The sequence below is a fragment of the Dendropsophus ebraccatus genome, chromosome 2, assembly GCF_027789765.1.
Source record: "Dendropsophus ebraccatus isolate aDenEbr1 chromosome 2, aDenEbr1.pat, whole genome shotgun sequence".
Taxonomy (NCBI): domain Eukaryota; kingdom Metazoa; phylum Chordata; class Amphibia; order Anura; family Hylidae; genus Dendropsophus; species Dendropsophus ebraccatus.
This window is the reverse complement of record NC_091455.1, coordinates 92,621,499-92,644,308: the sequence shown is the minus strand read 5'-3', so window position 1 is coordinate 92,644,308 and position 22,810 is coordinate 92,621,499. Positions and strand designations below refer to the sequence as shown.

The 22,810-nt window shown below is 40.9% G+C and overlaps 1 protein-coding gene across 1 annotated transcript in view; it reads right to left on the bottom strand.

Moving 5' to 3' along the window:
* Window positions 1-3,862: 3,862 nt before the first annotated feature.
* The window catches only part of DTNBP1 (dystrobrevin binding protein 1), a 104,151-nt gene continuing 85,203 nt past the window's right edge, over window positions 3,863-22,810 (bottom strand). The window contains exons 8-10 of the mRNA XM_069957989.1: window positions 18,023-18,178; window positions 17,137-17,280; window positions 3,863-6,050 (exon numbers count right to left, since the gene is read on the bottom strand). Of these exons, the coding sequence (XP_069814090.1) occupies window positions 5,797-6,050; window positions 17,137-17,280; window positions 18,023-18,178 (554 nt within the window). The 3' untranslated portion in view covers window positions 3,863-5,796. The remainder of the gene's footprint in view (window positions 6,051-17,136; window positions 17,281-18,022; window positions 18,179-22,810) is intronic.

Genomic DNA, 22,810 nt, shown 5'->3' with positions numbered 1-22,810 from the left:
ACTAACAAAGCATTTTGCTTCGTCATTACTGTATATTCATTCATCTCTAATGATGAGTAGTGCTTGTTTCTTCTCCAGACATGATGCTTACAATTGAGGCAAAAAAGTTAAATCTTGGTTTTGGCGGAACAAAGAATATTGTTCCTTGGTCTGAGGGTACAAACCCACACACACATATACGCAGCAGATATGCAACAAATACGCAGCAGATTTGATGGTGCAGATTTGATGCTGTGCTCAGTTATTTAGATCGTGTTTGCTGCGTATTGCAGCATTAAATACGCTGCGTATACGGTGTGTGGGTTTATACCCTGAAAGTAGTTTAGGTGTTTTATTTTCCTTTTTAAAATCCAGGCCGGCTGTCATGTGTCTAACTGAGCAGAGGCTTCTTTCTGGCCACTTTGCCATAAAATACAAATTGAGGCTGTCCTCGGGGACAGATTTTTGGGCTAAAAAAAAACACACCAAAAAACTTTCCTAGTTTTTCCTGCTTTTGGCAAAATCTTCTGTCATTTTCTCATGTTTTTGTAAATTAGTATAGGCACTTATCTCTGGTGTTTTGTCCCCGGAGTTTTTACACTTTTTTTATTTTAACGCTGTTTGCCCTGGGGTAAAACTGTCTTGTTATCAGTCATTACGATTACAACAAAATGTAACATATAACTTTTATTTTATGTGATGGCTTGTAAAAAATTCAAACCAGTGTTAACAAATATATGTTCCTTAAAATCGCTCTATTCCCAGGCTTATAGCGCTCTTATCCTTTGTGTACTTTATCGGTACCTTGATTGCACATATGCAATGTTTTGATCGCTTTTTATTACAATTTTTCTGGATTTGATGCGACCAAAAATGCACAATCTCGCACTTTGGGATTTTTTGGCGCTTACGCCGTTTAGCGTACGAGATCATTAATATGATAAACGAATATTTTGGGCGATTACGAATGTGGCGTTACCAAACACGTTTATTTTTATTTATAACATTAAAACTTTATTACTTTTTTACACACTTACACTAGAAGTCCCCCTGGGGGACTTCAAGTATATGCACACTGATCTCTCATTGAGATCTATGTAGTATAGTTATACTGCATAGATCCATGAGATCGGCACTCGATTGCTTTCAGCTGCTGCAGCCGAAAACAATAGAGTGTTGAGTCGGGATCAGCGCCATTACAGCGCAGACCCCGGCCCAGGTGAGAAGCAAGGATTGCCCCTCTGCCCCACTAGACACCAGGGAACGGCTGCAGTCAGTTTTCAGATGCAGCTGTCAACTTTGACAGCTGTATCTGAAAACTTAATTAGCCGCAGTCCCGGGCTACATGCGGCAACTGGGAAAGTGGCGGTTCAGAGCGGGGCCGCCGCGCAGCACCGCTCTCAAGTGGCCTAGGAGGCCCAGGACGTACGGGTATGCCCTGGGTCGTCTAGGGGTCATCCCCCAGGGGGGGCTTCTAGTATAAGTGTAAAAGTTTAAAAAAAAAAAAGTCTAATAGTCAGAATCACCCCCCTTTTCCCATGTTATAAATAAAAATAAACAAACAAACAAACATGTTTGGTATCGCCGTGTGCGTAATCGCCCGAACTATTAATTTATCCCGTTCCCGATCTCGCACGGTAAATGGCGTAAGCGCAAAAAAATCCCAAATTGCAAAATTGTGCATTTTTGGTCGCATCAAATCCAGAAAAATTGTAATACAAAGCGATCAAAAAGTTGCATATGCACAATCAAGGAACTGATAGAAAGAACACATCATAGCGCAAAAAATTACACCTGACACAGCCCCATAGACCAAAGGATAAAAGCGCTATAAGCCTGGGAATGGAGCGATTTTAAGGAACATATTTATATTAACAATGGTTTGAACTTTTTACCGGTCATCAAATACAATGAAAGTTATACATGTTATATATCGTTGTAATCGTAACAACTTGAGGAACATACATAACAAGTCAGTTTTACCCCAGGGCGAACTGCATAAAAACGGAAAAAAAAAAAAAGAAAAAAAAACAACAAATAAAAGAAATCCTTTTTTTTTTTTTTTCAATTTCACCACACTTTGAATTTCGCAGTGTACTTTATGAAAAAATTCAGCCTGTCATTGCAGAGTACAATTAGTGATGCAAAAAATAAGGGCTCATGTGGGTCTCTAGGCGGAAAAATGCAAGTGCACAAGGAGGAAAAAACGAAAACGCAAAAATTGAAATTGGCCGGGTCCTCTAAGGGTTAAAGGGACTCTGTCAGCAGGTTTATGTTGTCCTACTTACATTGTTCTGTGCAGCCTGAATAACATGGACAATAAGTACAGTAGTTCTCTCCATTATATGTGTAAGACCTGTAGTCTTCCTTATTCATGAGATGCAGAAAACTCCACCCACCAGCTGCTGACTGGCAGTTATCTATCCATGCTGTGTATAGGCAGTCAGCTATAAATTGTTGCATGGCAAGAATCCTATTTTCTTCCATATTAGAAGAACGGCTGAACAGAATGATGTAAGTAATATACCGATCCTAAATAGTGATCTATTGTGAATGTACCTGTCTAATAACTACGGATTGTCTGAAGCAAACAAAAAACATTGTGGGACGTTTACTAAGGAATCTAATGTGTACAACTATTCTAATGAGGATCGGTGTAAATTTTGTTCCAATATCTTGTGACTGATTTATTAAAATGTACCACTGCCATAGTGAATGTATCCAAGTAAAAAGTGGCACAAAAATTGTTCAAGCATATTCACCTGGTACTGACCAGAGGCCTGAACCTGTTTGTGCGACTTTTTAAAATGTTGCATATAAGAACTGGGCGCCAATCGTGGATTATGCAAACTTTTGAGTGAATACTCAAAACAGGCAGATTAAAAAAAACGTTGCATCTAAAAAATATTCGCCCATTAAATAGTGGTTCATTAATAGAACTTAGACCAAAAGGGAATTAGTAGAATTGTCTCAGTTGTCCCTAGCAACCAATCAGATTTCACTTTTCATTCCTCACAGATTCTTTGAAAAATGAAAGGTGGAATCTGATTGGTTGCTAGGGGCAACTGAGACAATTTTACTTCACACCAGTTTGATAAATCTCCCCCAAAGCTCTTGATAAATTTCCCCCTTTGTCTGACACTGTGACATGCTAAACTGGGATGTGACCATTTCAGCCAATTACTGTCCACAGTAGGTAAGAAACCACCCTAAAAACACACACATCTTTCAAAACAAAAACAGTTATCGGTTATCCGTCAGTGTCTGAGTGTTCAGACCCCAACCAGCCAAACAATCTGTGTTCATAAAGCCAAGATGGTACCATAGACTTACATTATAAGCCCATCCTGATCAAGTGACAGAAGACAATGTAGCCCATGTTTTCCTGGCTGCTGCAGGGAATCAAATGTCCAAACGATTAACATAGGATGTTGTTATTGAAATAGTACAGCAAATGGCACATATATATATATATATATATATATGCTTTAAAAAAAATATATCAAATTGCCACAATTGCATTGTTTTTGGTCACATAACATAAAAAATAAAAAGCCATCAAAAGGTCTGATTTATACAAATATTATACCAATAAAATCTAGAGATTATAGCAAAAAAATGGCATAAATGACAAATTGGGTCGCACCCCATGGGTACAACCATGCCAATCTGAGAAATACAGATAATGTGGCCTTTACTGCACAATGAACTGCATAAAACAAAGCGGCCACAAATTTGCTAAATTTTCATCTCACTATTTTTTTTTCTGTTTTGCAGTATACTTTATGGTGAAATGTTTTGTTACAAACTACAATTGATACTGCGAAAAAAAAACCTTTATTTCAGTAGATGGGAAAAAGGAGAAAATACTAAAAGTCTAGTATTGATAAAAGGGTCAATTGCTCTTTATTCCATTTTTGGGAGACTAGGTAAACAAAAACACAATTCTTTACCGTATTCACAGTGTTATATAACAGGATCACCTTATAGTACAACAGTGCTTCACAATTCCAGCCCTAGGGCCTCACCAACAGGTCATGTTTTGAGGATTTCCTTAGTATTTCACAGGTGATATAATTATACTCAGTTTTTCAAGTATCATCACTGGTGTTCTTTATAGTTGCCTTCATACATGACAGATCCGCAGCAGATGCCTGCCCTGTAAAGTCTATGGGCAGACATACTCGCAGCAGGGCGCGTCAGGGCAGCAAACTGATTGCCTAAACGGGATGTGCACCCGGAAACCCTCAAAACAAGCTGGATCGCTGACCAGGTAATATATAAGCTCCGGCCAGCGGGTGGTTAACGGGGCAGTCTCCCGACATACTGGCAGCGGAATGTCCATAGACTTTACAGGGCAGGGATCCGCAGTAGGTCTCGCTGAAAATTAGAGAGAAACCCGCTGTGGATCCGTCCTGTGTGAAGGCACCCTAAATGGGATATCCTCAAATCAAGACCAGTTGGTGGGCCACGAATCACTGCTTTAGGGTCGATTTACACAGAAAGATTATCTGACAAAGATTTGAAGCCTAAGCCAGTAATGGATTTGAAAAGAGGAAAATTCTCAGGCTTTAATTTATGACCTGATCTCTGTTTACAGTCTGTTTCTGGCTTTGGCTTCAAATCTTTGGCAGATAATCTGTCAGATAATCTTTTTGTGTAAATGGACCCTTACAAGGTGATCACACAGGCACATTCATTCAAGTTTTTTTTTTCTTAAGGATTACATAAAGGAATTCTCTAGATACAGCACCCTTTAGGCCATGGGCTATGCATCAGGCTGCAATTCAGTCCCATGAAGCTGAATGTAGGCATACACATAGCTTGCAGAGGTAAGCATGGTGTCATTACTGGGTAAAAGGGGAAGATAAAAAATCTTGCAATTGTATAGAGTGAGAATGTAAGAATCATACATTGGAACAATTAATATTTCGGCATAAGTTAGTTAATGGTATGAAACTGTTTAATTCATCAAGGCAAGTACACAATAGTTGGCACAGGATAAATCAAAGAATACTGTGTAAAAAGTTGTCACTTTTTTTAAGCTTATTATTTGTGATGTGGTACTGGCTTTTCAGTATTGCTCTCGATCACTCAGAATATTTCATGTACATCTCTTGGACAAACGGAACTAAGACGCTTACAGTATATGTATGGGGCCCATTAAGGGAAATAATAAAAGGATCTCATTCTTTGAATACCCTTTTTTTCACCCAACAGAGTATATGAAATGAAACAAAACAAAACCAAACAAAAAACCCTCCGTATGCCTTAGCTTGGCGTCAGGAGACACAGTAGAGCCCGTATAATTCTATGGTTGCCTTATTTTGGGTCCAAGTGATATTGACCTTGTATTCAGTCGTGTGCAGGAGGCATAACAGTGAACCTAGCCATCCTTGTCATTCATATAACCTATGCTTAGCCTTTCAGTACAATTCTATAATGAATGAATTGTTTTGCTGTGGTTATACCAGGGAATACCTTAATCGTATTATATAAAAGGCTAAGCATCTAAATAAAAGCAACACTATTCCAGTGGTTGTTCATGCAGGACTTCAGTCCAGTCTTCTAGGAGAGAGAAATATGGTGCTTAAAAAACTAAGCACACAAGTAACACTGCATCATTCTGCAGCATATCCACTCTCCCCTCTATTCTACAGTCTCCATATAAAACACTATTTTAATACCATTTTGTTCGCAAATGACTCCAATACACAACACTTTGTGTAAATCAGTAACAATTGCACTGCATGTGGAGGTGGATTAGTAAAAAGATGGCTCACACTCCAGGGTTTAGCAGCTACAGATAGCTCGCATTCACGCAGTGTGGGAATCGCTTTCATCACTCACATCAGAACTGGCTTTTGTACCAAGGCTGACAGCGGGTACACAGTCCACATGAACATCTTCCTCATCTGATTGGATAATAGGCGATTCTCCACCGTCTTCACTGTTTTCCTGGCTGGCTGAATCAGTGCACGTTGAGGATAAGGAAGAAAGTTTATGTCTGAGTTCGGCTTGGGTGGGAACTTGAAGAGTTATCTCATTTCGACAAGTTTCAAAGTCAGGGCCTTTAGTGTTCGATATAAGGAGAGAACACAAAGAAAACCAGTTATTAGGTATGAGGTCTTAAAAAATTTTAAGAGCACATGCAAAGACAGCAGGGGAGTTATTATAAGCAAGCAAGAAAAAAGCACATTGTAAGATCAGAAATGGCGGAGGAACAAGGGAAGGTTCACAATCAAAAGGTACTCGAGATGACCAACTAAAAAATACAAATTGATGCCCTGCAAGGCTAAATCTAGAAAATCCTGGGATTTGCAACTTTGATCTGGGGGAACCTCAAATAAAAGGAAATAATAGGATCCAGGGTATGAAAAAAGAATTTGGGTATAGGAGAAGAAAGACGACGTGTCAGACTGACACAGTGCTCTCTGCTGACATCTCTTTCTGAGACAGACAACCCAAAAGAAAGTCCTGCCTAAACATACAGTGCAACAAAACCATATAAAAAACCGAAGAAAATTGCACAATTATTTAGAAGTATAACAAAGTCCTTTATTTACATGTACAAAAAATTGATAAAAACTAGGGAATTTCATGGGAAAAGACACAGATAACATAAGGCCAGAGGGGGAGAAAGATCTCAGTGTGGTAAACCAATGTAAAATTTGAAATTATAAGTGCTGCAATATTATGTGTACCAATTGCAACACTACCATCTAGTGGTCACTGAAATTATGGCAATGACAAGTGTTTAACCTGCAATGCAGTGACAACATAGATATAGTATAATATGATATAGTATAATGGAGGAGAGACTGTTTGTAACCCCTCAGCGGCTGGTCAGGTAATAAATAGAGCACCACAAGTAAGGCCCTACAGATTCCAATTCCTAAACGACCACACAAGTCAGACACCAACACTGAGATCTTACCCCCGTCCAGCCCACCAGCCCGACGTACGTTTCGCTCACTTCATCAGGAGCTAATGGACATGATAACAGCCATACATGTATATATACACACATAAAAACCTCCATTGTACACCCATTAATTAGTTCCTACTTACAATGGCAATGTGAGAAGAGTTCAGGCGTGGAGTACCAAGATTGTGAATGCGGCCGCAAGGGGGAGTGATTGCCTGTGGTGGCCAGTCAGATATAAGGGAAGTCAGGATCACGTGACCAGGTGCGTACAATCAGCACCCGCCCACCTACACCGTGCTCTGGGTCCACCAAAAAGCATAAATCCTAATGTGGCTGATGGTATATGTGTGTGCCAGTAATATCGCCACAATAGCGCACCCGTCATTACTGAAATGCGGTTGCCAACAGTTGACACCGGTGTCACTGAAGCGTGATGACGCTTTTTTTTCTTTTTTTTTTTCTTTCTGAGACAGGAACTGTCCAGAGCAGCAGCAAATCCCCCTAAAAAACCTTTCCTGCTCTGGACAGTTCCTGTCTTGGACAGATATGTCAGCAGAGAGCACAGTGTCCATCCCAAAAGAAAACATTACCTGCAGGACATACAGCAACTGATAAGTATGGGAAGACTTGAGATTTTTAAATAGAAGTAAATTACAAATCTATATAACTTTCTGACACCAGTTGATTTGAAAGAAAAAGATTTTTTGGCAGATAACCCCTTAACGACCGCGGGTGTATATTTACGCCCTGCGGTCGGTAAGGGAGTTCAGAGCGGGGCCGCGTCCCACGTGCGGCATGTAGCTTGGGGCCGCAGCTATTAGTGGGCACAGTCCGATCGCATGCCCGCTAATCAAGTAATCAGATGCAGCTGTCAAAAGTTGACAGCCGCATCCGATTACTTGCTGCAGCCGATCCCTGGTGTCTAGTGGCGAAGATCGCCCCCCCCCCCCCCCCCAGGATGTTGTCCCGAAGGAGCGGTCTCAGTGTCTGTTACCTGCCGGGGTCTCCGCCTAAATGGCGCTGATCCCGGCTTGGCATTCGGATGCTTTCGGCTGCAGAAGCTGCAGTGCTTATACTAGAAGTCCCCCAGGGGGGCTTCTAGTATAAGTGTAAAAGTAAAAAAAAAAGTGATGTCAATAAAAAGCCCCCTCCCATAACAAAAGTCTGACTCACCCCCCTTTTCCCATGTAAAAAATAAAAGTAAACAAATAAATAAACATGTTTGCTATCACCGCATGTGTAATCGCCCGAACTATTAATCCTATTCCTGATCTCGCACGGTAAACGACGTAAGCACAAAAAAATCCCAAAGTGCAAAATTGCGGGGTTTTTTTGGTGGCATCAAATTCAGAAAAATTAAAAAGCGATCAAAAAGTCGCATATGCGCAATCAATTACCGATAAAAAGAACACATCATGGCGCAAAAAAATGACACCTCACACAGCCCCATAGACCAAAGGATAAAAGCGTTATAAGCCTGGGAATGGAGCGATTTTAAGGAACATATATTTGTTAACAATGGTTTGAAATTTTTACAGGCCATCACATAATATAAAAGTTATACATGTTACATATTGTTTTAATCGAAACGACTTGAGGAACATATATAACGAGTCAGTTTTACCCCAGGGCTAATGGCGTAAAAACAAATACCCCCCAAATAAACAAAATGCGTTTTTGTTTTTTTCAATTTCACCATACATTTATTTTTTTTCTGGTTTTCCAGTGTACTTTATGAAAAATTCAGCCTGTCATTGCAAAGTACAATTAGTGGCGCAAAAAATTATGTGGCTCATGTGGGTCTCTAGGTGGAAAAATGCAAGTGCTATGGCCTTTTAAGCACAAGAAGGAAAAAACAAAAATGCAAAAATCGAAATTGGCCCGATCCTCTAAGGGGTTAAAGGACATAATGACAATAAGGCAGTTCCATCATATTAACTAATATTCCTAGCCACAGGAAGGAAGCTTTAGCAAAGTTTTTCTTTTTAGCAAATTCCCAGGTACTGAAAAGTGGTCCTCAGCCCTTCCATCATAGAGTCTGTAAGGTAAGCTCTATGATGCCTAAGAAATTGAAAATAGTATTTCCTCCAGGAATCATGGATACAGCCTCTGGCCTATGGAAATCAAATGCTGACTATTTAGGTTTGGATAATGTTGCCTAAGCCAAACATTTTGACAGGTTCAGTGTATTGTTTGTGGTAGTGTACTGACACAGCCCCACAGTCACTACAGTACACTAGTGCAAACTTTTAAACTAGGACCCAACTACTACAACAGCTGCTGGGAGTTGTAGTACAGTAGTACAATCCTCTGATAACTGCCGCTGTAGACAGATGTATTGCTGGACCTTCAGGGATGATGGTTGTCACGCACAGGTTGCAGCCACCAGGAGCCTCTGCACACAGTGATTTATTAAAGTGTTGTCCTGAGAGTTTTAGTTAAGACTAAAAATGTTGTTCACAAAAGATTTGTCACAGATACAGATAAATCTAGGAAAGGACTGGGGTCAGCCTGTCGTGTCTCACTGATTCTATATTGGTGGGCCCCAAGGGTCATTTCCTTTGGTGGGCCCCAGGTACCCCAATCCGACACCAGGGGGAAGGGGCTCAGCATGCAAAGTGCCTAGGGCAACATGAACTCTAAATACAGACCTGTATAGACCCAGGTGCCTCATTAGAGTCTGACCCCAGGGTCTGGAGAAGCGTTGTATAACGCGAAACAGCTGTCACCTATGAACATCATGGCCGAGTGGCGTCTTTCCTGCTGACATGACTATATTGTGTTTTTATCGCAATAAATGAACACGGAATTCTGCACAAGTATGATGGTGAGTGCCGCCTTATTTTCTTATTAAGAATTATGATACACATTAGGCTATGTTAGCACAAAAACTATTTCTGGACGGTTCTCACTTTGGTGGCAAAACATTTATGTAATATACAAATTAGGGTCATAATTTGCATAATAGGCCCATAATTTGGCACCAAAATAACGGCTGGCATAAAAAGGTGACCGTAAATGTACCGGCCCAACTACTGTGCCTCTAACTCACACTCAGTTTTTAATAATAAGTGCAATATAGAAAAGGAAATCTATGAATATATGTATATTTGGTCAAGTTTCGAGTAATGGGAATTTGTTGGAACAACAGTGAAGTCGAACCATGCATGTATGAAGCGAACACAGCACTTTTATTGTTATAGAGAGTAACATTCGTACCCATTCCAAAATGACCTTAGTGGTTTCAAATGTCAAATATAAAATAATAATTAAAATCAGCACATGTCCTGCGTCAGGAAACTAGTTCTAAGATATCTTTTTCAAAAGACATAATTTAACATAATCATGGCAAAAGAGAGTAGTATAACTTTTTATTCAACATTTACTAAACAATTCACTATCTTTTATTTGAGTATAATTCTTAAAAGGGATAACCAGTCTTCATCCTTCAGCCGCAGTCCTCAGTGATAGCTCAGGGTCCATGGGGCTGTTTAGAGAGCCTTCCTATAAGTGTAGTACATTCCCTGCTTTATTACATGGTTACCGCATTTTCTACCTACAGTCACAACAATGAAAATAAAGGCAAACCCGAGACAATAGGCATTATCCCTTTTTGGACCAAACACTGTATTCCGCCATAAAATGGATATCACATTCCTACACGTCACCTTTCTAAATTGTTTGGTCACCTTTATTTTTTAATAGGTTGTCACAAAACAAGAAAAGTAAAAATCAGATGTGTACCACATCCATATATGTGAAGAAGAATAAATAAGCTGTTTTCAGTAAAGTAGCTTACATCCCTGTACAATTTTTCTTTCCTATGTATCTGATTGCTTTCTGTTTTCCTCTCTGAACTGTGACATGGACGTTCTGTTGTTGCATGTAACAGTGCAGACACTTTCGTATGCGTCATTGAGACGTGGTGTGCATGTCCGGCGTAAGAAAGATGTGATTGGTTTCCTTTAAGGCTACTTAGCTATCTGAAGCCCTGTTTTGAGGTCATATGTTTCCATACATCTTAGCCACTTTCATTAAAACTCAAGTTTTCCACAATTCCTGACATTTAACTTAACTTGAAATTAGGGTTGAGCGATTAATCAAATTAATTTGATTCATTCGGCTTAGGGGTGGCTGAAAATTGCAGATTTGATTTTCTGTGCTGCACCATGTAAGGGAACTTTGCTGCAGCAAACAAAGGGTTAAAGGGGTTATCCAGCGCTACAAAAGCATGTCAACTTTTGCTCCACTCTTGTCTCCGGTTCAGGTGTGGTTTGCAATTGTTAGTTTGCCCACCTAGCCTTCCCAGACAGCATAGGAGGTCCTACACTATTATCTCTTCATTACGTGCCATATAATTGGTGACCACTAGAGGGTACCATTACTAAGTGAATACCCTCATTTTAACTTTTTCTATTTGTTAAATCACTGTACTTTGTACTTAATCATTGTATCCATTATTTCCAACCTTTTTTTGGTTCCATACCATTTTGACACACGTACCCCACTAATATCTCCGGCAGCATACTTCTGTGTATTTTATGCCATGATTGCACCATGTATTACAATTTATGTGTTTAATAAAGAATTGTATACATTTTTTCAACTATGGTTTGAATTTTGCTATTTTTCTTTGAATTTTTCTGTGTAGTTGATTGCAAACTAATAACTAGATTTGCATTTCCAGGGAAATACATAGTGCTTGAAAAGAGCGCCCCTTTACCAGTGACTTCCATTTAACTTTAATCCTGGGTGCCGTCCCTTTAAGAGCGACTTGGGTCCCATCCCTTTAAGAGCAACTTGGCTCCCGTCCCTTTAAGAGCGACATGGGTCCCTTTAGGAGCGACCTGGGTCCCTTCGCTCTTGAAGGGACCCAGGTCACTCTTAACGGAACCCAGGTCGCTCTTAAAGGGACCTATTTTGCTCTTAAAGGGACCCAGATCGCTCTTAAAGGGACCCAGATCGCTCTTAAAGGGACCCAGATCGCTCTTAAAGGGACCCAGATCGCTCTTAAAGGGACCCAGATCGCTCTTAAAGGGACCCAGATCGCTCTTAAAGGGACCCAGATCGCTCTTAACCCTTTGAGGACCAGGCCCAAAATGACCCAGTGGACCGCGCAAATTTTGATCTTAGTGTTTCCGTTTTTCCCTCCTCCCCTTCTAAGAGCTCCAGCACTTTCAGTTTTTTATCTACAGGCCATGTAAGGGCTTATTTGTTACAGGAATAGTTGTACTTTGTAATGGCGTCATTCATTTTACCATAACATGTATGATGGAACCCCAAATATATTATTTATGAAGATATAAATAGGTGAAATCGCAAAAAAGAATGCAATATGGTAACGTTTGGGGGGTTCCTGTGTCTACGTAATGCACTATATGGTAAAAGCGACATGATACCATTACTCTATAGGTCAGTACGAACACAACCATATGCAGGTTACACAGATTCTCTAATGTTATATATATTTTTTTTAAATGAAATCCTTTTTTTTGGCAATTAATTATAAATAAAATGGGACTATTGTGACGCTTATAACGGTTTTATTTTTTCACCTACGGGGCTGTATGGGGTGTCATTTTTTCCGCCATGATCTCTAGTTTTTATTAATACCATATTTGTGAAGATCAGACGTTTTGATCACTTTTTATTAATTTTTTTATATATATAATGTAACATAAAATCGGTAATCCGCGCACTTTTTTCCCTCTTTTCGTGTACGCCGTTTACCGTTCGCAATGACGCTTGTTATATTTTAATAGATCGGACAATTACGCACGCTACGGTATATTATATGTTTATCTATTTATTTATTTTTATATGTTTTATTTATATAATGGGAAAGGGGGGTGATTTCAACTTTTATTGGGGGAGGGGTTTTGGGGTAGTGTGTTAGTGTTTTTAACTTTTTTTTTTTTACACATTTGAAGTCCCTTTGGGGGACTTTTACATTCACTACTTGGATTTTTACACTGATGAATGCTATGCCATAGGCATAGCATGGATCAGTGTTATCGGCGCTCTGCTCATTGAGCCTGCCTGTGCAGGCTCAGTGACCAGAGCGCCGATCGGACCGCACGGAGGCAGGTGAGTGAGAGAGCTCCGGTGGCCCGTTTTACCGATCGGGACCCCCGCAGTCACACTGCGGGGGTCCCGATCGGTAAGTGACAGGGGACTCCGCCTGTCACTTACACTTAAATGCCGTGATCGCGGCGTTTAAGGAGTTAATGACACGCGGCAGCGCGATCGCTGCAGCGTGTCATTACCGGTGAGGTCCCGGCTGCTGATTGCAGCCGGCCCCCACCTGCTATGAAGCGCGCTCCGCTCCGGAGCACGCTTCATAGCGGGAGAAACACCCAGGGCGTACAGTTACGCCCTAAGTCGTCTGGGGACAGACTTCCATGGCGTAACTATACGCCCTGGGTCGTCTAAGGGTTAAAGGGACCCAGATCGCTCTTAAAGGGACCCAGATTGCTCTTAAAGGGACCCAGGTCGCTCTTAAAGGGACCCATTTTGCTCTTAAAGGGACCCAGGTCGCTCTTAAAGTGACCAATTTCACTCTTAAAGGGACCAATTTCACGCTTAAAGGGACCAATTTTGCTCTTAAAGGGACCCATTTTGCTCTTAAAGGGACATATTTCGCTCTTAAAGGGACCCAGATCGCTCTTAAAGGGACCCAGGTCGCTCTTAAAAGGGACCAATTTCACTCTTAAAAGGCACCCAGGTCGCTCTTAAGGGACATATTTTGCTCTTAAAGGGACATATTTTGCTCTTAAAGGGACATATTTTGCTCTTAAAGGGACATATTTCGCTCTTAAAGGGACATATTTTGCTCTTAAAGGGACCCAGGTCGCTCTTAAAGGGACCCATTTCACTCTTAAAAGGACCCATTTTGCTCTTAAAGGGACATATTTCACTCTTAAAGGGACATATTTTGCTCTTAAAGGGACCCAGGTCGCTCTTAAAGGGACCCAGGTCGCTCTTAAAGGGACCCAGGTCGCTCTTAAAAGGACCCATTTTGCTCTTAAAGGGACATATTTTGCTCTTAAAAGGGACCCAGGTCGCTCTTAAAGGGACCCATTTTGCTCTTAAAGGGACCCATTTTGCTCTTAAAGGGACCCATTTCGCTCTTAAAGGGACCCATTTTGCTCTTAAAGGGACCCATTTCGCTCTTAAAGGGACCCAAGTTGCTCTTAAAGGGACCCAAGTTGCTCTTAAAAGGACCCATTTTGCTCTTAAAGCGACATATTTCGCTCTTAAAGGGACATATTTCGCTCTTAAAGGGACCCAGGTCGCTCTTAAAGGAACATATTTTGCTCTTAAAGGGACATATTTCGCTCTTAAAGGGACATATTTAGCTCTTAAAGGGACATATTTCGCTCTTAAAGGGACATATTTCGCTCTTAAAAGGGACCCAGGTCGCTCTTAAAGGGACATATTTTGCTCTAGAAGGGACCCAGGTTGCTCTTAAAGGGACCTTGGTCGCTCTTAAAGGGACCTTGGTCGCTCTTGAAGGGACATATTTCGCTCTTAAAGGGACCCAGGTCGCTCTAGCGACATGGGTCTCTTTAAGAGCGACATGGGTCCCATACCTTTTGGAGTGTCCCGTCCGTTTAAGAGCAACTTGGGTCCCGTCCCTTTAAGAGCGACTTGGATCCCTTTAAGAGCTACATGGGACCCTTTAAGAGCGACTTGGGTCCCGTCCCTTTAAGAGCGACTTGGGTCCCGCCACTTTAAGAGCGACTTGGGTACCTTTAAGAACGACTTGGGTCCCTTTAAGAGCGACATGGCTCCCGTCCCTTTAAGAGAGACTTGGGTCCCTTTAAGAGCGACTTGCGTTCCTTTAAGGGTGACCTGGGTCCCTTAAGAGCGATCTGAGTACTTATAATGGTAAAGATCATTGCTCGGTTACCATGACAATCTTACTCATGTCGGGGAGACAAAATCGTTAAGGACCTTCCATATATTACATCTTCTATTGGCCAATAGTGGACATGTGACTGTGGATGGTGTGATACATTGCATGACGAGACCTTAGAGTTCCTATTGGCTGCTATATTTCAGCTATTTGCATATGTGCTGTGATTGGCTGTCAGCGGTTAGAGTGTGGCCATTATTTGCAATGGGCCATTATTTTCTATGGGAAATTTGGGGTCGTTTAACGTAAATTTCTTAAAAACGACAAATCCGATCTAAACGAAAAATAGATAGCACACCACACACCGCCGAGGGCTTCGAAACGCAGTTTGAACGAAGTGTGTGCACAAAGCGGTTCGGGCTGTATTACGCGCAGAAAAATGGCTGGAAGAAGAAACGGAAGAAGAAGAAGAAGAATACGGATTACAATATAGTGCTTTTCAAGCACTATAATTACTTGGCAGATTTTCTTTGGTTTTCTAACCATAATATATAGTTGAATACAGTGGACTGACAGGGAGGAGCCAAGAGGCCGCTGTCTCCTCAAGCTTGTTAGTGCAGGAGCTCAAAAATCCTAAAATGAAAAGGAAGTTGGGGGACTGGCTAGAAGCAAGATTACCAACAACAGAACATGTTTACTACTGCAGGGAGTCTTAACTATAGAGGGATTGACTACAGGAGTTTACAGCAGGAAGGATCACATACAGGGGGAATATAATTTACTGGGAGGCTAACCATTAGGTGGACAACCTACACCTATACCTACCTACCGTCTATTCAAGACCGCACAGAGGAGGCCTTAATACTATTTGGATGTACATATTAGGAATAACAGCTTATATGGGGGCACAGTTACTGTGTGAAGCAATACAATTACTGCCTCAAACAATATTAAAATAGTAGCAGAGGCTGGTGTACAGCGAATGAATGGTGCCAAGCGTGGGAAAGGGGTAGAATTAAAAAAAAAAAAAAAAAAAAAGGACCGCACCACTGAGATCCCCGCACCATTGCCGATCAGCTAATGTAAAAAAAAAAAAAATACCTGATGGTACATACGCTTTTAAATTGTGAATTGCCCAAAAGGGATGATTTTTCTAAACTGGTGTTAGGCTAGGTCTACACTGTGTTTTTGCTATCCATTTTACAGAGGGAAAAAGGGGGGGGGGGGGGGGGGGGGGGGGGGGGGAGAATGATAAAAACAGATATTTACATAAAAACTAAAAAAAAAAAAAAAAAAAAAAAAAAAAAAAAGAGGATCAAAACATAAAAAACTCTATCATTCTAGAAGCACTGGATCATGAAGAAAGTGCCAAAGACCAATTTTACACTGGTATAATACAGGCCATTTTTGTGCCCATATGGTGGCCTCAAATCCTGTGGTCCTTTTTCATATTTTTTACATTTGCTTACCAAATTCTTTTTTTTATTTTGGTTCGGAGAATAACTTACAAATTCATTTAGGCTGATCACAAACTCGGTACTGCGCTGGCTTCTCTTACTAAAAACAGACTTGTGAGTGGTCGGGAGGAACCAGACATATGCAAGTTCTATGCAGCTACTCTGATTTCTCTAATGGCTTTGTGGTGGAAAGGTTTCTATGCATTAGGCTCAATACTTCTCTAATTCTAGTCTTACTCTAGCTCTACTGTATGCACCGGTTTGGTCTATACCCTGTCCTAATAGATCTCGCACCAGTGACAAAAATTACATTGAAATATGCTAAAAGAGGTTGTCCAGGAAAAAAATACTTTTCCCCTATCTACAGCTCCATAGGAATAAACAGATCTGGCGGGGCCCAATACAGAGATCGGCGGGGGTATAGAGGTAGGACCCTCCGGGACCTCCTACTTTTCTTTTCCCTGGACAACCTCTTTAAAGTAAAATCGGTGCTTTGCCACTAACCTCCAGATATAAACTACACCCCAGATTTTGACTTTGTCTGCATGACATAAATCCAAAGAAAGTCCAACAGTATCTATTACTGTTAAATAATCCTAAGGTTAAAATCCAAGCACATTGCCATGTTTCGACCCCTTGGGTTCTATGTCAAGCAAAGGGATCAAAACGTCGCCAAGTGCTTGGATATAACACTAAAGAAATGAGAATTATTTTACACTAACATATGCTGTTGGACTTTCCTTGGATTTGTGTGTACAGGCCCTCTATTGGGATAGTGGGCATTTCAGCATGCAACCTTTTTGTCTATATGCCTCTGCTTTTACAAGACTTTTGTTGCTGGAATACATCTTGTTTTGTTATGTCTGCACGACATGTCAAAAGTTATCAGAAATGACAATGAAGGTTATCAGTACCTAGCATAGGAGAAAGCATGTTGTTGTCCTCGCCTCCTGAATTTAAGAAGACGTCTAGTGCTTCCTGATCAGACATGTCCATCAGGTCCATTTGCTCCAACATGTCTACGTTGACCTCCATGGAAGACATGCTTCCTATTGGTTCTGTAACAAAACCACAAGATAGAACATATAGACTTGTATAAATAACAACAGCTCATTTGGAAGAGCCACAATATGTGACGGCCATTGTTTCTCACATTGTATCTTTTATTTGCATAATTATTGTAGGCTATATAAAATATGTGCCTTAAAAGGGCCATTTCCATCTAGGACTTTATAATATATCCGCAAAATATGCTATAAAATGTCCCCTAGATGAGGGCTCCAAGCCCTGGAACCTGGGATGGGATGGGGGTAAACAGCAGCCACAAAGTCAATCACAGTTTCGCCTATTGCATAAAGCTGATGTAAATTTAAAAAATATCAAAACAAGTAAATAGAAGCAGATCTGGTAAAAAAACAAAAAACAAAAAAAAACTAATGGTTGGGCCCTGATCAGTAAAAACAAACCTAGGCGAACCTAGGCTAGTCTCTGAAATAGTGCAACACGGACTATAATTGCAGAATAATGCAGAGGTGCATACCATGTATATATGTATATGTGGCATGCATGAGTTGTCTGCCAAGTAATGTAATTCACCCAAAGTCAGCTACACAGGATTTTGACATGGAAATCATTGTGGTTGTGTTGTTTTTGCCTGTGTAAGCCAAACCTTTTATGGACAACTGTATGTGTGATACTCCATGTAAAAACTACTCACTGATCCAGGTACTTTTTTGGCAAATGCTCTCCATACCAAAAGAATTAAAAAGATATCTACATGTTGGCATTGTAATTACTTGCCTCGCCTTTCTGCTATTTGCAGGTATCCAGTAGACAAGTACTGCTCCATGTCCTGCTGGAAAGCCTCTTCAAAGAACTTTTGTCGTTCTTTTAACTTCATCTGCTGGGCATATTCCATGTCCAAAACTCTCTGAGAGTGTTCCGAATCCAGGTCAGCTTTATAAAGAAAAAGAAAAAACACATGAGGGTCCACACAATCACAAATCATTACACCAGGTTAGGCTGCACTTGGGTCCAAATTAGTACATTCCCCCATCTGTCTGTACACCAATGGGGGAAGACAACAGCTTTCTTCAATAAGGTCTATTGGTAAACTGTACAGTATAACCTAAAAATTAAAAGACAAGTTTGCTTTTAAAACCCCTGCATGTTAGAAGGGTCCCTAAACAATAAGCATCACAAAGGCTCCCCTCAGCTAGGTGAAATTAAAAATAAAACACAATATTTTTTGGGTGGTTTTGTTTACGCCATTCGCCCTATTGTAAAACTGAATTGTTATCTATGTTTGTCAAGTTGGTACGATTAAAATGATAGGCAACTTGCATACCTTTTATTTTATTTGACACCTTTAAGAAAACATGGTGTAAAGTGAAACTGGCTCAGTTGCCCCTAGCAACCAATCAGATTCTACCTTTCATTTTCCAAAGAGTCTGTGAGGAATGAAAAGGTGAAATCGGATTGGTTGCTAGGGGCAACTGAGCCAGTTTCATTTTACACCATGTTTGATAAATCTCTCCCAATGTTCCTTAAAACTGCTCTATTACCATCATTATAACGCTTTTATCCTTTGGTCTATGGGGCTGTTTTAGGTGTCATTTTTGCGCCATGACCTATACTTTCCATTGGTACCTTGATTACATAAATCACAATTTTTCTGTATTTGATTAGACCAAAAATGCGCAATTTTGCACTTTGGAATTTCTTTGCGCTTACTCAGTTTACCGTGCATGATGAGGAATGTGATAATTTAATAGTTTTGCCTTGCCGGAATCAGAGTCATTCAGACGCTGAGTCCCGGCCTGGCTAGCACAACGGATCCCACCTCCGTGATCGCATCGCGGGGGGGATCCATCCACTAGACACCAGGGAGAGGGGCTTTAAAGGACAGTTAAATTCAGCTGTCATGTTTGACAGCTGCATTTTACTGTCCTAATTAGTGGGTGCGACGATCACCCGCACCCGCTAACAGCCACAGTCCCGGGCTGCAGAAAGCAGCCGGGATTGTGGCAGTTCAGAGTGGGGTCATGGCACGACCCCTCTCTGAACCTACCCACCCACCTTCTGCGGGAAGGGGTTAAGCGATGATCTTCTGGTGTAAAAGCGGCAACGATTAAACGAAGAACAAAAATGTGTTCCTATGTCACTGATCGCATCTTTTGAGCTTACCTCAAAATCAATGTTAATGTGAAGTCTTTCAGTAAATCACTCATCGTTCAGAGTATATAGATACAAATGCAATTACAATCATTCACCGTATGGAAGCGAACACAATTAAGGATCTCATTTACGATCTTTCATAATGATTTATCTTCTCATCTACACATCTTTTGTGGACCCTTATAATGCTACTGTGGTCATGTAGTCTGAATAGACCAGTACACGCGAATTGTGGATCAATCATTTTTAATTGCCGAAATACCCCTCTACTGTGTCAGAGGAAGTGGTCGGTGCTGGGTCTTCTGACTTTCTGTGAACTACATGATGACATCATATAATAGATCTCTTCTGGCTGCACTCAGACCCATCATCTCCCCACCCAGATCTGTATGCTGCTGCCATCTCTATGGTATCAAGATATATATAAGTGGTTATACACCATCCTGGGGGCTGTGTTCAGGAGCTGCATTTCTGCTGCGAAATTGCGGCAAAATTATACTATTCTATTGAAGTTTTCCGTATTGGTTCATGCTGTTTCAAGCATTTCCTATTGAAGTTAATGGGAGCTGGGGATGGTGCATTTTTGAAGGCTTTAAACAAACTCTTACTTGGCTTTTTTTAAAGTATTATCTGTTGCGTAATATTGTTGTCCTAATTGTCTGCCAGTAGATTTTCTGTAAGTAATCATATCTAAATATACTAAGCTCTGACCTTGCCTTGTATGGTGCCAAAGGAGACTTAAGGCTTGTTGAGAAAATGATAGAAATCTTCATATTGGATGTGAAATGCTGTCAAAGAGATTCTATAACCCTGTGTCAATAGGGAAAAGTAATTAGCTCACAGGCCAACCCGAAGACCTATTATTACATGATCCATAAATAGAACTCCCACGTAATGCACTTCTCCTTCTCCAAGATCAGATTAAAGGAGTGGAAATCTTCAGAAAATTGGTGAATTTGCTGTAATGACTATTTGGACATTGTAAACACTGCCGACCTCTGAAGCCGCCTGCCTCTAGATAAGACTGGCCTTGCTTTTCCTGTCAGATGTGATTTCAAGCTATAATACAGTGATTGTGGTAAAGAGGGAGCTCCTGGGGCCTCATTTGAAGCCTGAATCATTGCTGTACAGAATAGGCCCAGAATATATTATCGGTTATTCTATACTCTTCACACTTATAAACATCTGCCCATTGAAACAAAATACAGAGCCTTAAAATTTTTTTTAGATAAACACTTAGGAGCACATTTATCACATGCACTTTATTTTTTTGTGATTGCACATTTTTCCGTGCCGCACAAAAACGTACAGCCCTTGCTCACAATTTATCATTAAGTACACGGGGCTTAACATTAAACTTATAGCAAGCAGGAAAATCTAAAGCAGTCTAGCAGCTGAAAATTAGGACATTATTGTAGCAATGGCAGAATCCATGCTGCTCATATGAAACACCTCTGGGAAAGTCAACACAAATCAAGTGTGATAAGCAGCGCTGGAATGACAGTGGAAGATGCAAAATTAATCTTTAGTCAGGTGAAAAAAATAGACTTCAAGTATCCACTGAAAAATTTCCTCTGATTCTAAGCACTTATTAAAATATGAGCAGCCACTCTGCCAACATTGTGTAGCCCTGTATAAACCAATGGTGCACAACCTGCAGCCCTCCAGCTGCATGGTATGAATTTGTTGCAGCAGCTAGAGGGCTGCAGGTTGTGCACTGTTTAAACCAGTGGTGCAAATATCTAATATAGCATATACAAGAGATGGTTTCCCGGGCAGCCAATTCATTATATTACTGCTTCTGTACAAGCACTGAGTGGATCCAACAAATTTTTGCCTAAACCTCAAAGGGGAATATAACTGGTTTACAAGCCTTAGGGTTAGAGAGGAGCGAACCGGGTTAGAGTCGATCCGAACCCGAACGTTCGGTATTTGATTAGCTGGGGCTGCTGAACTTGGATAAAGCTCTAAGGTTGTCTGGAAAACATGGATACAGACTATATCCATGATTTTCACATAGCCTTAGGGCTTTATCCAAGTTCAGCAGCCACCGCTAATCAAATGCCGAAAGTTCTGGTTCGCTCATCTCTACTTAGGGTCCATTTACACAGAAAGATTATCTGACAGATTATCTGCCAAAGATATGAAGCCAAAGCCAGGAATGGATTTGAAAAGAGGGGAAATCTCAGGCTTTTCTTTATGGCCTGATCTCTGTTTATAGTCTGTTTCTGGCTTTGGCTTCAAATCTTTGGCAGATAATCTGTCAGATAATCTTTCTGTGTAAATGGACCCTAAGTCATCCAAATTGTTTTATTCAGCTGCACCTCCAAAAGCAACAGTAACAGAGAATGTCCCCATAAAGTACTAAAGAACCAAATTTTTGTGCATATTTTTTAAATTAGGAAAACTAATAGTTGGTGCAACTAGGGCTGGTACAAAGTAACCAAGCTGTGCATTACTTTCTGCAGCACCGAAAGGGGTAACAGCAGATAACTATATGCTTCATAGCATAGCATCCTACCCTGATGTCCCAAACCTCCCGCACATCCTTCCTACATGCTCTTATAGGTAAAATACAGTGCACTGACAGAGTGAGAAGCAGTTGGCTTCCTGTCCTGCCAGTCACTCGTGCCTAAGGACACAAGAGGCCGCTGTCTCTCCTAGCAAACTGTCTTACAGGACTTGAAGGAAGAGTAAACACTGGAGGACTGCCAAGGAGTGAGGTGAGTATGTGTGTTTCTAGTCAATCCCCCTGTAGCAAAGAAAAAAACAACAAAAGGTAAACTACAGGGGTGCTCTCTACAGGGAAATTCCCTCGGGGGGGGGGGGGGGGGGTCTGAGGTATCTGAGACCCAATGTAATCAATAACTTTTGTCAAGTCATCAGACATGTCAAAAGTTATTTTAAATGGGGGGATCAAATGACAGTAAGGACCCTATTCCACGGGACATTTATCGTTCAGATTATCGTTAAGTCGTTCGAATCTAAGCGATAATCGTTCGGATGAATAGCAGTTAACGATTAACGGCCGAACGAGAAATCGTTGATCGCTTAATGAGACCTGGACCTATTTTTATTGTTGCTCGTTCTCAAATTGTTCGCATTGAATAAGATGTCGTTCGCAGTAGTGATGAACGCAATAGTGACGACAAGACGACCACAAGAACGATCATAAGTAATGATTATCGTTCCATGTAAATGGGTGAACGATTTCAAGTCTTTCGCAATAGCTGTCGTTTGAAATTGTTAACGATTATGCAAATGATATTCGTCCCGTGGAATAGGGCCCTAGCGCTTTAGGGCTACCACACATCTTTAAACAACTGTCGGCAAAAAAATCTTTCAGCCGAATGTTCACGTGTTCTCTATGGGGAGGAGAGGTGTAAACCACATTCAAAATACACCTAGCGC